This window comes from Prionailurus viverrinus, chromosome D4, assembly GCF_022837055.1.
Source record: "Prionailurus viverrinus isolate Anna chromosome D4, UM_Priviv_1.0, whole genome shotgun sequence".
Classification (NCBI taxonomy): Eukaryota; Metazoa; Chordata; class Mammalia; order Carnivora; family Felidae; genus Prionailurus; species Prionailurus viverrinus.
Genome location: NC_062573.1, coordinates 73,030,901 through 73,046,133, shown reverse-complemented (window position 1 = coordinate 73,046,133; position 15,233 = coordinate 73,030,901). Strand labels below are relative to the sequence as shown.

Genomic DNA, 15,233 nt, shown 5'->3' with positions numbered 1-15,233 from the left:
TTAGGTAACATGGAGATTCTTAGGCAAGTTGCATTGGTTTCTTATTTGAGAATCATAAAAGGGAAAAGGATTTGAGGGCGCCAGGCTCTACCCGGGTAAATATGGATGATAAATCTGAGCTCAAAGGGGATGGCAAAGAGCGTGTTTAGATTACGATAGTTGGGATGTGTCGGTTTTCTTGGTGCCAGGCCAGCGTGTCCAAAAGTCGGAAGGAATTTTGACGTGCTACGTCACGTCAAATAGATAATAATTAATTAATTAAAAATAGATTATTCCACAAGCTACCTAGGAAATGGGATCATCATTCGATAACTGTGACTATAAAGTGGGTCACACAATTCACAATCCAAAATGCTACCTGGTGGCAAAACAATTGAGGGTGACATTCGCTCCTATATATTCTCCCCGAACAAGGACAGATCACTCAAGTCAGTAATAAAGAGTCAAGAGGTCTCTCTGATCCAAGCTGAAAGGTCCTTTTCTCCAGTTCTCTATGACAGAGTTCTGACGGTGACACTTATCAAGAAAGCCAGTCGCCGGGATCAGGGGAATTGAGATTTCATTCCCTAAATAGGGCCCTAAAAATGAATCTACCACAAGTTCCTCTCTGCAACCGCAAGAATCTCTGCCTGTTGAGTCACTGCTCAGCATGCATTTGAGTTATTTCTCCTTTTCAAGTGAAAGAAATGTGAATGTGAAAAGCCACGTGAATGACGAGCGTGAGGCAATAATGGCCACATGTAATATCCCCGTCGTGCTGTCAGACGCAAGTTATTAAATTAAAGTCAAAAGTTTCGTTGCCCACACACTTAAGTATAAAAGAGGCATTTCACTCTAATAATAGGCTGAGTTATTATTATTGCTTTCCTGGGGGAAAAAAAATAACAAAACAAAAGAAAGAAAATGTTAAGCCAGCTGATAGGGCAAAAACCACTGGAGTTCTGTCATACTCAGGAAGCTGATGCTGACAAATCCTAACCCCCAACCCCCCCCCCCCCCCAACTCTGGGCTGAAATAAATAATGCAGACAGTGACATCTGGAGACTAAATATGAAATTGCAGTCTTGAAGAAGAGCTTGGTCTTCATAAATCCCTAATGAATCTCTGGGTACAAAGTTCAACAGATAAGCCATTCAAAGACTTTACTTAATTGCAAATTACCCACACAATTAAATATCTGGGATGGGTTTTAGATGTGCTTTTGACTTTCTAACTGGAAGTTGATGCTTCTCAGAAAAATGTATCAACGGGAGGGAAACCCCACAATGTCCACATGGAGCTGGATGGTGGTTACACAGGGGGCGTTCCTGTGAAAACTATCATTGAGCTAGACAGGCACAATGGCCACACAATTTTAGCTTTTTGAGCCTAATTCTTCTGCCTCTCTTTATATCACATAGAGTTGCTATGATTTTAATTAAAAAAAAAAAAAGAGCCTGTATCCAAGGCATAGTAGCTGATTTTAACCAAGTGTTCCCTGATTGGCAGACTTAGGCAAAATTACCGCACATATATCACTATTTTGAGATCAAGAAAATTTAAATATTTTCAGTAGCATGTCAGGAAAGGGGTGTCTCTATCTTATTTAACTAGTCTATTTCTCCTGTCAGTTTACTCATTTTGGAGCAAAATGTATACTTCATTTATTTGTTTGGATTTGAAAGTTTGAAAGGGTTGCTCTGCCCTAAAAATGAGGTGAGAAAGCATGAATTAGGATCTTCATGGCTTGGCATTCTCAAGGATCCTGAGTTTGGGATGGTTTTGTCAGCCTGCCTCCAGAAGAGTGTCTGACTCTACTTGGCACCTGGGTGGGCAGCGAACTTGCATTTGTGGTAGGTTAATGGATGGCCACACCCACCCAATAGCACAGTGATGGTTAATCACTCCCAGGGACAGGTATGTTCGCAGGTAAAGTGGCTACAATACCTTAGAAGACCCATTCTGTGGGGCGCGTGGATGGCTCAGTCCGTTGAGCGTCCAACTCCTGATTGGTCATCTGCATCTGGTTTAAGATTCTCTCTCTCTCCACCTCTCCCTGCTCTTGCCCTCTCTCTCTCTAATAAAACTTAAAAAAAAAAAAAAAAGGAATTCTGTAAGAAATTTGATGAGGTATTCTTGCTTGCTTGACCTGATTTGGGAGGGTGAATTTGTCAGAAAATTATTCCAATAGGCTATTAAGTGGATTCACCTTAAACAGTTCAACAATTTTAAAACCAATTATTTTGTACCCAGATGAAGAAAATTCTAATTTCTCCCACCACATTTGCTGACACGATGCTTCTCCCCCAACCTCTCGCTAATAATTCTGAACAATTTATAATTCTCTGGGTTCTCACATACCTCCCTGCTAGCATTATGGTAATTATATTTTTATGTATTTTCATCTCACTGCAAAGGCCTTGTTATGTGTTTCTCCCAGAAAACCTGGAAATTATAAAAATGTTTCTCCTTGAAAATAAACACTTTTCAAAGGCCCCAAAGACCTGAAATAACAACCCTCCACATTTCAACATTTTGGAATTTTGTATTCTGGTTTTCTTTTTATGCAGTTTTTTAAAATAACTGAGATCAAACAATAAGTGCAGATTTATATTGTGACACTTTTATATATTTTTTTTTTTTGTTTTAAATTGCGACATTGCCGTTGTGTTATTTATTTGCCATTATACCTTATGTGTTTATTTTTTTAATAGTGTGGCTGACTTTCAGAAGTTGGGGATAGAATATTTTCATGTCTGGGGGCACCTGGGTGGCTCAGTCAGTTAAGTGTCCAAAGTCAGCTCATGTCATGATCTCATGGTTCATGAGTTCGAGCCCCACATTGGGCTCCGCACTAACAGTGCAGAGCTTGCTTGGGGTTTTCTTTCTCTCTCTCTCTCTCTCTGTCCCCTCCCCCCACTCACTTTCTATCTCTATCAAAATAAATGAACTTTTAAAAAATATTTTTTAAAAAAAAGGTATTTTATGTCTGTGAGTCTAAGCACAGTAGAGTGTTGGCCAGTAACTTGAAGTAATGAATGAATAATGGCTATTTTTTGGACACTAAGCATTAGAGGAGATGTAGGAGTAAATTGGACACTGATTCTGGTCCTGGGAAGCTTTCAGTCCACTGGGAAGACAGGTCTGCTTATAGACTATTCTAAGCCAGGGTGGGTGGGGCCACACCCATAGAAGCTTAAGTTCATTATCATTTCATTTGACTGTAGAGTCACAGCAGACCAGAAAAAACATGGCACGCTTTGGCTAACTGTCAGATAAAAGGATTACCAGGGATTAGTAGAAGCTTCTTTAGCTTGTACATAAGAGATCTGGACTCCTAGTAAGAACACCAGACCTGGAAAGAGGAGAATCCCCAGAGATGCCAAAGACTTTGACTTTGGGACACACTGAATGCAGAGAAGACCTTTATGGGAGGGGAACATTTGGTAAAATTCCAGTTCCCCTATTCTAACCACATCCATCAGCTTCAGACCAAGAAGCTGGGGAGCGGAAGGTCTTGCCTTCTCTCATCTTTGCTTACCTTCTTACTCTCAATGTATCCCCTATGGCTGGGAAGAAAGCATGGCCAGGTAGAATGGATGGCGACAAAGAAACCCTAGAGAAATAAATCAATATAATCTTGAATTATCTCTAAACTCCATTCCCCCTTAATATATCACAGGTCTTGCCGGGTGCAGATCTGTAATTTGTGAAGCAAAACTTAACACCTCGGCAGTCCAGCAACCCCTTGACCACATATCTGGAATTACTCTCAGTGTTTTGAAAGACTTTATTATAGTGAGGCCAGAGGCAAAAAAAAAAAAAAAAAAAAAAAAAAATCTCATCTGGAACTTGTGAGTCATGTTTGTTTAGTAGTTGAGAGTGTATGAAGATCAATAAACGATAGTGAAACAAAAATATTAAGTGTTATACCAGCCTTTATCCTGATGTTATGAAGAACTTGGTGGTAAATAACCTAATCTCTGCTCTGAAAATTACAGCTTTTCATGGTAGAATCAATATGCGTATACAGAAAAAATAACTTGACATGATGGGTATTACTTAATAATTCTGACTATTACATATTAAGATAAGACAGACATCCTGCCCTCATTTCTCTAGTTTATAGGGGCTGATTCTTACCTCAATGGGTTGAGAACAAATCCATTAAGGACTTTGGCCCTTTAGGCTTCTTTCCTTCTCTTCGCATGGTCTGTTCTTAGCTGTAGGACTGAGCTGGCGGTCATTAGAGCCTGTCCACAAGAAAGACAGTGAGAGAAAGGACTCACCCTTCAGTGTGATTACCTGTTAATAACTCTGATGAAAGAGCTCTGTGGAAAATGAGATAGCAGCTCTTGCATGGGGAGAGATACTGGATTATTTGTGGACTTGATTCTGTTAAGCTATTCTGTATGTTTATTTCCAAGGCTAATTCAACAATTAAGTGCACCCTTTATGCAGCCCAAAGGGAATGTTCTCCAACAAGGACAGCTGGCTAAGGGGTAGACTTGCGAGTTATTTATAAAATATATTTCAATCAAAATCTTAGGGATAGAGCTTGAGAAAAAAACAAAACAAAACCAGACTTCTCCTAATGCTGTGGTTAATTTCCTAACTGCTCGACTGTGTGTTTACGTTGGGATACTAGTTCTCATGTCTTACCCATATGTTGATAATAACAGGTCGAAGTGCCAGGAGTTGTAGCTAAACATTAGGTTCCCAATCTGAAAGAGTACTTAGGTGGTGTTTGAGAAAGACGTCTAGTTTTCTTGCTGTAACCATGGCTTTTACATATGTTATAAATGAACTTCTGTCCTCCACCCCTCCCCCCCTTTTTGTTTTTCAGTGGCAAAAATAGGATGTTCGAAGTCATTGGAGAAACACTGGAGCATGATTTCCCAAGCTGGATGGCAAAGATCTTGAGACAGCTCTCTAACCCCGGACTGGTTATCGCTGTCGTTTTGGTTATGGCGTATGTGCTTCCCCTCTCATAGGAAGAGACTCTGTAATGTCTTTCCTGGTTCCTTTTAATTTCCAGCTTTCTTAGCTTTCTCATGCTCTCTAAGGGTTGTGCTGTAACCTCAGCAAATTCAGTGCTGATTACATGGTGGTGAGAGTCTGAAATTCATGAGCCATATTCTGATCCTATTGAATGTAATTCCCAGCCATCTGCATCTGTCTTTGCCTGCCTAGGATTATAAGATTTGTTCCCAAGTAACCAAAATAATTATCAGTAAACAGCTAGACCAAGGGAAACATAAATGCTAAATGCTAAATCTAATCAGCACATTGAGCTCCCCCGATCTCCTGGCCTCCAGCTCTTGTCCCATAAAGCAGATGGCTGTGAACACACAGAAATGATGAGTCTCTAAGTTAATATTCCCTTTGGGGACCCTATAGGCTGCATTTTAGGGCTAAAGGTTTAAGGGGTCTTAAAAACCATCATGTCCTTGTTCCTCAAAGGCTATCAGTAAGTGTGGGTCCATGATAATAAAATCAGAGGCCCAGAAGGGTCTTGGAAATGTCGCTTAGTCTGTCCCTTCAAAAGTCAGAGGTGATATCCAAAGGAGAATTTGGGAGGGGGGTTTTGTTCCCTTGTAACTTTCATTGGCTTCTGACTCTTGACCAGCACAGAGATAAACTTACATTCTAAGGAAAAAAAATATATTTGCTATTGAAGAGCTAGGAAAAGCACCCTGGTCCTTCCTTTCAACCCCTGAGGCCCTCCTAAATAGAAAGTCTGGTACTGTCACTGCTCGCAGTCAAGGAGGGCAAGTATGAAACCACCCTCAGAAACACTTTAGAAATAAAGCTGATGCACAGGATTTGTTTTTTAAAAGGTAAAATTAGGAAAGCTCAGGGAGAGAAATCCCAATGATTTGAAATAAATGAGCTGGGTTCTGGGCCAAGTTGTTACCATCTACTTTGTGATGATCATGGTCATGAGTCACATCAGAGAAGACAGGTTTCATCTTCAATTTTATTAAGGCACCAATTTAGAGGGACAAGATGATTTTCCCCTGGTAGGACTATAGCAAAATGGTAATAGTAAGACTCTGACAGTAAATCCAACCTTTACCTCCCGCTTTATACTATGACACTTTTTTTGAAGGAAAGCCCATGGGAATAATTAAATGGTAAAACAGATTACTTTTGTATATTAGAGAACCTTGATCATCTGGTGGCATTCAGAATCTGATGGTGAATCTCTGGTGCAGATATGTTAGAAAATGATCTGGTTGGGGGCACCTGGGTGGCTCAGTCGGTTAAGCATCCGACTTCAGCTCAGGTCATGATCTCGCATTTGTGGGTTCAAGCCCCATATCAAGCTCTGTGCTGACTGCTCAAGAGCTTGGAACCTGCTTCGGATTCTGTGTCTCCCTCTTTCTCTGCCCCTCCTCTGCTCGCACTCTGTCTCTCTCTCTCTCTCTGTCTCTTTCTCTCAAAAATAAATAAACATTAAAAAAAAAGAAAGAAAATGACCTGCTGGAAGCCACCTGTTTCACCAGATGGCCCTTGAAGTGATTTTTATTTTCCAAGTTTTCGTAATACAGTGGCTTGTGGGACGATGTTAAGTTATTAAGTGGTTTTTAAAAGTCAAAGCCCCTTAGTGGTATAAATGAGATCTTGTATTAAAAAAAAAAAAACAGGGGCGCCTGGGTGGCTCGGTCGGTTAGGCATCCGACTTCGGCTCAGGTCATGATCTCACGGTCTGTGGATTCGAGCCCCGCGTCGGGCTCTGTGCTGACCGCTCAGAGCCTGGAGCCTGTTTCGGATTCTGTGTCTCCCTCTCTCTCTGCCCCTCCCCTGTTCATGCTCTGTCTCTCTCTCTCTCAAAAATAAATAAATGTTAAAATTAAAAAAAAAAAACAGATCAAAGTTCATGTCAGATTTTATGAGTATAGTCTTACCTTAGTAAGAGACAGATTTATTTCTAAACTGAGGAGCAACATTGTTCTGATGCCAGTGGTTGAAGGTTGACTAAGTTGTCCCAAGAGTGTGGAAGAGGAACTAGTATGGCCTATGTCCAGGCACTACCCGTATATTAATCATTGCATTTCCACGATAATCTTAAAAGGTTGGCCTCATTAATCATATTATTGCTATCACATGGAAGATATGCCCCAAATCAAGTGGCTGATAAGTCAATGCAAGCTCATGTCTTATTTCCCATCTATTATTTCCCCTAATCATTTGAAGCACCAAACAGTGAGTTTGGAATGAGTGGGAATAGACAGAAAGGCTAGAAGCCACTTGTCAGGGATGGTCTACACTCAGGGTCAGCACATTTTTTCTAAAAGGGCAAAATAGTAGATATGTTAGGTTGTATGGGTCAAAAGGAAAAATTGAGGATATTCTGTAAGCACTTACCTAACCATTTAAAAATGTAAAAGCCGTCTTAGTTCATGGGCCATGGAAAACAGGCTGGGAGTCCGTTTTACCCTGGAGATTATGGTTTGCCAACCCCTCATACAGACTGTGCAGAAGAAAGTTGGCAGGATACAAGGTCAAATAGATGTCCTGCAAGGTTGATTGTAGTTCTGAGGTTCTGATTTAAAACCCAATTTCAGTTTATTGCTGGTTTGATTTTTCAAATCCTGAGATGTCATCTTCTAGTTTATGGGGCTCACACAATTGGCCTGGCTCTTTATTACCTTTAATTAGAGAATGTTACATGTTACAAACATTTTGAATTTCCCCAGTGGCTCATACTAAATCAGCTTGGGTGATTTTGGGATAACTGAGTAGAATTCAGGTTCTCTGCAGCCAGGTTCATTCCTTTTGGAGACCAGAAAATGATTTATGAAGAGTATTTATTTAAGGTGCATCACAAGACAGAAAAGTGGCAAATAAAGAGAGAATTCCAGAACTGCAAATGACTTGGGAGGTCTTTTGCGTTCACCCTCCAAATCCAGGCACTTTTCTAAAAAAATCTTTATCACACACACACACACACACACACACACACATTTATTGAGCACCTACTTCATATCAAATAGTATATGCCAAATGCTTTCGTGTATATAATTTCATTCAAATTCCCATCACTCATATAAAACATAAACAAACCCAGCTAAACAATATCAATAATTGTGTTGCTAGCACCAGATGGCTCGTAAAGGGTATAATCTGGCATGGTTGGGGAGTAGAGGAAATGTGTTTAGTATCCAGTTATTTGCAACAAAGAGCAATGCCAGTTACCTTTTTTTTAATGCATTTTGTTTGTTTATTTTGCTTTAAGTGAAGATGAACATATTTATTTTTACACAAATGTTTGGCTGGAATTTGCTCTTTCTAGAAATGTAAATGTCAGTTAAAAGCCAAGGATATTCCTTTATAAAACATTTTCGTTTCAAAGAAGGGAGAAATTCAAACAATACATCCTATGGAAAAAAATATCTGTGTTAATTGACTATGACTTATGAGGATTATATTCTTTGTTGTGAAAGCCAAAGGAGGGAATTTAAGGCAGAAAGTCAATTTCTTTTTTATTCCACACATTCCCTAAGCTTCCGTAGATTTTCCATTCTCTTGGATTCCCTTGGCATCAATTTGAAATGTTACTTTTAATTATAGTTTAAACTGATGATAATACATTTCCAAGAAGATACAATTAGGCAGCGAGGTATGGTAGACAGATTGATGCTGTGGAAGAGAATCCTTGAGTCCCACCTTCCCAGGTCCAGCTCTACTAACCATGTTCCGAGTGCATTTTTTTTTTTTTTTTACTTCTGTGTACTTCAGTCTTTTATCTACATTCTATGATTTAGTGAATGTAAATTTCCGAAGAATCTCGAACTGAAAACTACCATATATTTTATTATTTTTTAAAATGTAGTTTGACCATCTATTATCTCAATGCTACTGCCAAGGGCCAGAAGGCAGCAAATCTGGATCTAAAGAAGAAGATGAAACAGGTAGGATACAATTTATTTTATAAAAGTATCATCTTTATTAATGTCAAGTAGTAGGAAACACCGGGAAATCTCACGTCCTTCTCTCCTTTTTGTATTGTGTAGCAAGCTTTGGAGAACAAAATGCGCAACAAGAAAATGGCAGCTGCCCGAGCAGGTTGGAGAAATGTTTGTGATTGCAAAATCTCCCCGCTATGGATAAAGTGTTCCTCCTTTTTTTTCTTTCCAAGTGGGCATTTGACGTAGTATACCATTACTGCCCTGCGTGAGTCATTCCACAATTTTTACTGTTCACCTTTTGAGAGCCTCTCAGCTTTTCCAGTGGAGGAAAGGCAAGGGAAAGAAAACTTGAAAAATGGAAACTTAGCGCTAGTAATAGACAGGTGACTTTGCAAATTGACAGAAGAAAAAGACAACATCCACATAGTCATGTACAAATAGCAGACACAAATGCAGACGTTCTGCCCCCTGGGGCCGTTTTTATACATAGATGGATACACCAGGAAGATATCACTAGGCTCTTCTGAGCTCACCAGTGTTGAGTTCCTGGAGCCTTTTCTAATTCATTAATCTCTCTTTTTTATAACCTTCTTAAGTTTTAAACCAGTAAAATAAGGCATACCTTTATTTGCCAAAATTCCCAATACGTTCTGCATTCCACATGGGAAAGTAATGTCTAAGAACCTCAGGGAACATTTTTTCAAACTTTTCCCTCATTCTTGACTTTAAAACTCTTTATATTACTAGGGCTTTCCCCCCTTGTAAGTACTATAAGTCAGTCCAAATTGGTTTAAGTAGAAAAAAACTTCATTAGTCCACACAAATGAATAAGAGAGTGGTGTGGATGGCCTGAGACCACGTTTTATCCCAAGTTTAGAAGTGAGCAGGGCTGAGCCCCATTTCTTTATGGTTCTTTCAACACTGCTCTCCCTCCGTGTCAGCTGACCTTTATGGCAACAGGAGAGGATGTAGCAATTTCCAGTGCTATGTCCTTAAATTACATTTGTCTTAGATGGTTTTTCCACCGTAAAGCTACTTGTTTTTTTTAATTGCATTAGCATTTTTTTTCAGCTGTGACAAATTGTAAAACCTTTAAAGTGTACGATGCGATGATTTGACATGCACATACATTATGAAAGAGCTCCCACCACTGAGTTCATTAACACATCCAAGACCTCACATATTTACCTTTGTGTGTGTGTATGTGTGTGTGTGTGAGCCCTTAAGTTCTACTGTCTCAGCAAATTGCGATGTATACAATGCGGTATCATCAACTATAGTTCAACATGTGATGCATTACCTCCTCAGACTTCTTCATCTTACAACTGAAAATTTGTACTCTATTACCAAACTCTATTTCCCCCACCCCGAAGCTCCTGGGTTACCATTCTGCTCTCTGTTTTCATGAGTTTGCCTTTTTTTTTTTTTTATTCCACATGTAAGTGACACCATGTACTGTTTGCCTTCCTCTGTCTAGTTTATTTCACTTAGCATAATGCCTTTCAGGTTTATCCACATTGTTGTAAACGGCAAGATTTCCTTCTTTTATAGGTTGAAAAATATTATATAATCCTATATCTCTATCAATCTATCTATGTATATCTATATCACGTTTTCTTTATCCATTCCTCCATAGATAGACTCATGTGGTTTCCATCCTTCCATGCTGCAATGAACATGGGAATACAAATTAATGATTTCATTTCTTTTGGATATATCCAGAAGTGGGATTGCTGGATCATATGATAGTTCTATTTTTAATCTCTTGAGGAACTTTCATACTGTTTTCCATACTGGCTGTACCAGTTTACATTCCCACCAGCAGTGCATAAGGGTTCCCTTCTCTCCGCATCCTCACCAGCATTGGCTGTCCTTTGCCTTTTTGATAGTAGATATCCTAATGGTGTGGGGAGTTATCTCATCGTGGTTTGGTTTTGCATTTTCCTGGGAGTGATGTCGAGCATCTTTTCATGTACTATACAGATATTGGCCATTGATAAGTCTTCTTTGAATAAATGTCTATTCAGATCCTTTGCCCATCTTAAATAGGTTATTTGGTTTTGATGTTGTTCAATGGTATGACTTCCTTGTCTATTTTGGATTTTAACCCCTTCTCAAATATGTGGTTTGCGGATACGTTCTCCCATTCCATAGGTTGCCTGTTCATTTTATTGATGATTTCCTTTGCTGTGCAGAAGCTTTTTAGTTTAATGTTTATTTTTGCATTTGCTGCCTTTGTTTTTGGTGCCAAGTACAAAAATCATTGCCAAGACCAAGGGCAAGGAGGCTTTTTCCTAGGTTTCCTTCTAGGAGTTTTATGGTTTAGGGTCTTACATTCAAGTCTTTAATCATCATGCATTAGCTTTTGTGTATGTTGTAAGATAGGGGTTCAGTTTCATTCTTTTGCATGTTGATATCCAGTTTTCCCAGCACCATTTATTGAAAAGAATATTCATTCTTCATTGTATATCCTTGGTACTTGGTCAAAAACTAACTGACCACATATGCATGTGTTTATTTCTTGTTACTCTGTTCTGTTCTAGTGATCTTGTTGTCTATTTTAGTGCCAATGCCATACTGTTTAATTACTACAACTTTGTCATATAGTTTGAAATCAGGAAGCATGATGTCCCAGCCTTGTTCTTTCTCAAGATTGCTTTGGCCACTAGGGATCTTTTTGTGGTTCCATCGAATATAAGAATTTTTTTTTTTTTTTTTTTTTTTTTTTTTTGTCTATTTCTTTGAAAATGTCTTTGGAACTTTGAGAAGGATTGCACTGAGCCTGTAGATTGCTTTAGGTGGTAGGGACATTTTCACAAAATCAATTCTAATCCATTAACATGAAATTTCTCTCCATTTATTTGTGTCTTCTTTAATCATTATATAATGACCTTCTTTGTCTCTTGTTACTACTGCGTTGGCTTAAAATGTATTTTGTCTGAAATAAGTATAGCTGTGCCTCCTTCTGGTTTCCACTTGCACAGAATATCTCTTTCCATTTTCTCGCTATCAGTTTACATGTGTCCTTAAAGCTGACGTGAGACCTTCGTGGGCATCTTTCAGTTTGAAGCACGTATGTCACACATATCTGTGCTGTTCTTGTGTTTGCTATAGATTGTGACTATAACTTAACATCATCAAATTCGTGTTTAGAATGGTGAATGAAGAGGCACCTGGGTGGCTCAGTTGGTTAAGCATCCGACTTCGGCTCAGGTCATGATCTCATGGTTTGTGAGTTTGAGTCCCATGTTGGGCTTGCTGCTGTGAGCACAGGGTCTGCTTTGGATCCTCTGTCCCCCACCTTCTCTGCTTCCCACCCCTGACTCTCACATGCTCTATCTCTCTCTCTCAAAAATAAAGAAAGAAACATTTTTTTAAAAGTATCTTACAAAAAAAGAATGGTGAGCCAAAAGTTCTGACTTTTAAGATCTGAATTCTAGGTAAGGCTAGTTTTTATCTTCATTGCTTTAAAGATATAATAGTATAGCATGCTATTTATTTGATATTTTCCCATAATTTTTACTTAAAAACATCTACAACCTTTGCAAAAGCAGAGACTATCTTATTCATAGTTGTTTCCTCAGAACTTAATACAGAACTTTATTATATAACAGTCATTCAGGAAAGGCCTACCAAATTTCTACTGGCCAATAAGGAACTCTTTGTTTGAAAAATTTAAAAAGAATAAATTTTTATATTAATTATAAAAACAGTGCTAAATATAAAAAGAGCAGAACTTTCACTCCCTTGTAAAGTAAGAAATATAGAAATATTTTGTAGGTAAAAATGCTAAATATTATGGCGACCTGGAGCACATTTGGAAGATACAGATTTCAGACCACCTCATTCGGAACATTAAGCACACTGAAAGCTAATTTTTTAGAAAATGTTTATTTATTTTTGAGAAAGAGAGCATGCGCAGGAAAGGGGCAGAGAGAGAGAGGGACAGAGGATCTGAAGCGGACTCCGTACTGACCGCAGAGAGTCCTATGTGGGGCTTGAACTCACGAAACCCGAGATCATGAGCCGAGCCAAAGTTGAACTAATGCCCAACTGGCTAAGCAACCCAGGTGCCCCTGAAAGTTAAATTTTGATTTGTTGCTCCTTCATCTTTTCTCTCTCTCTCTTTTGAACAGCTGCAGCTGCTGGTGGCCAGTAGCATTCCCAGGTACGCTGGGGGCCCAGAAGGACTCTTCACCTTGCTGTTCAAAACCAGCCACTTCTGAAAAGGGCAAGAACACAAGCATTGTGAAGTTGCCGTTCCCCTCTTCTAACCCTGATGTATCGTCAAGGTCATGCTGGTCAATCAAGGCGTCACCAGTCTTAGTTCAGCAAGAAGGATCTCCACCTTGTTCCAAACTCAGGGATTTGTTCCCCCACCACCAACTTTTCCCCTGACTTATTTCCCTGGCTTTTCTTCTAACTAATGGAATTTAAAAGTGGATGTGATTCAACCATACAGGTTACTGGTTTACCTGTTGGGTTAATTAAAAAAAACTTTGGGTATATGGACTTTCATTTTATACCCTTCTTCTGCCTTAGTTTTCTTTGCCTGGGAACAGAAATACTTCACCTCTTTTTACCCTCAAAGTTAAGAAATATCTTTATCAAGTGGTCACTGTAATTATTCATTAACTTGCATTTTGAAACCAACATCTAGTTTTTCCATTTTTTTCTCCATCTCCCCATCTAGGGCCCCCATGACTATACACCCAAGATTTTTTATTAGCTGCTGGATTCAGTAGGAAAAGGAATGGGCTTTTTAAAAGAAAAATCCTAAGGGAAGTAGGGGCCTGATTAGCATTGGATTGAAAGTCTCTCACCTTAGACAACCCACCTCTTTATGAGTTAAAAACAAAAAAAGGCATTCTACATGATTGCAACTCCATCACAGCTTAATCATGACCTCCAAGGATCACATTTCCTGAGTTTGGATTCTAATATTCCATAATTTGTCTTTGCTTTCTTGTTAAGGTTAGGAAAACACACACTTCGACAGGGGGCTTTAGCTTATAGATGTGTTTAAGCGTTATCATCTGATTAAACTTTGAATAGCACCAATCAATGCCCTCAGCCAGCCTTGTTGTGTGACTTCAGTTACATATGCGAACCCACAATGTCCTTTTCGCAAGCTGAGCCAATTTGCCTGCCATTCTCTGCAAGTGACTTGCTGGTTTTTATTACCCTGTCCCGGAGTTCTTCCTTCTTTTCACTCTTCTTCTGGCCACAAAAGGATGCCCTGTTCCTCTGCCAATCCGTGTGCCCATCACTGCCATGACACAAATTCAAGATTTCCTTCCTCTGGTCCACTTTTCCCGATTAGCTTCCATTCCCAAACTTGAGAGGTTTCTTTGGACCCTACTGGCTTTATTTCAGAGTCTATTATTTATATAGGTTTTCCTGTGCTTTTTTAACAGTACTTCACTGTCTCCTGTATGCATGCATCGTCTTTCCTATCCAGATTGTAAGCTCCCTATGAGCAGGGATCATATCTTTTAACTCTTTTGTATGCCTAGGATAGTGCTGTGCACAGGTAGGCACTGAGCATATGCTTATTAATTAAATTGAATCAATTTAACTTGCAGCAGTCACACTGTGAAACAAAAACTTGTGTTATCTGCATGAAAAGTGTTATTGTGATGGAAGAAATGGAATTATCTGTTGCGATGCAGGGTTTCTTGCCTCATTCGATTATAATGCAGATGAGTAAATAAAGTTAGTGCTTATTTCTACTTGGATCATTTTGTACTGTGTAGTAATAAGATTAGAGAATTGGTGTACATGTGTTGCCAAATTTACAATGTGGATGACACTCCCTTGTTCTTGATCTACTTCATAAGAGAAGTGATGAAAGCTGACAAACTCTCACCCAAGGACTTCATCTCTGGAAAGGCAAGGTAGGCAATGCACTTTTTTTTTTACTCGAGTTGCCATCTGTCCCCATACAAAGTTATTACAATATTATTGACTATATTCCTTATGCTGTGCATTGTATCTCCATCACTTACATATTTTATAACGGAAAGTTTGTACCTCTTCAAACAATGTACTTTGGGAACAAACGCTCAGGGTATAAGAAAGAATTCAGACATGACATTCTAAATTTCAATCTTTGTATACATTGAAAATTAAGTTGGATTTTGATTGCACCTAAATACTCCTCTGATTTAAGCTAAGCATTTTTAGAAAATTTAACCCTTTTCGTCTCCAGAGAGCTGGCAAAAATATTTCCATAGTACTTACTACATGAACAAGCATCTGAAACGGTGAGTGCCATTTCCAAAGCTGTTTGAGGACAATTCGGAGACTGGCCTTGTACTGGGAAGGTTCTGATTGCTA

The 15,233-nt window shown here is 39.0% G+C and overlaps 1 protein-coding gene across 12 annotated transcripts in view; it reads left to right on the top strand.

Annotated features, from left to right (window-relative positions):
- TMC1 (transmembrane channel like 1) overlaps nucleotides 1–14,626 on the top strand; it is a 219,739-nt gene extending 205,113 nt beyond the window's left edge. For 10 of the 12 annotated variants that reach the window (XM_047830897.1, XM_047830895.1, XM_047830899.1 and 7 more), the window contains 2 exons: nucleotides 4,826–4,951; nucleotides 13,031–14,626. In XM_047830897.1, coding sequence (XP_047686853.1) covers nucleotides 4,826–4,951; nucleotides 13,031–13,292 — 388 coding nt within the window. In that variant the 3' untranslated portion in view covers nucleotides 13,293–14,626. Of the gene's footprint in view, nucleotides 1–4,825; nucleotides 4,952–8,818; nucleotides 8,898–8,999; nucleotides 9,052–13,030 lie in introns of those variants that run through there. The other 2 variants (XM_047830900.1, XM_047830903.1) reach the window with 2 other exon arrangements.
- Nucleotides 14,627–15,233: the final 607 nt, after the last annotated feature.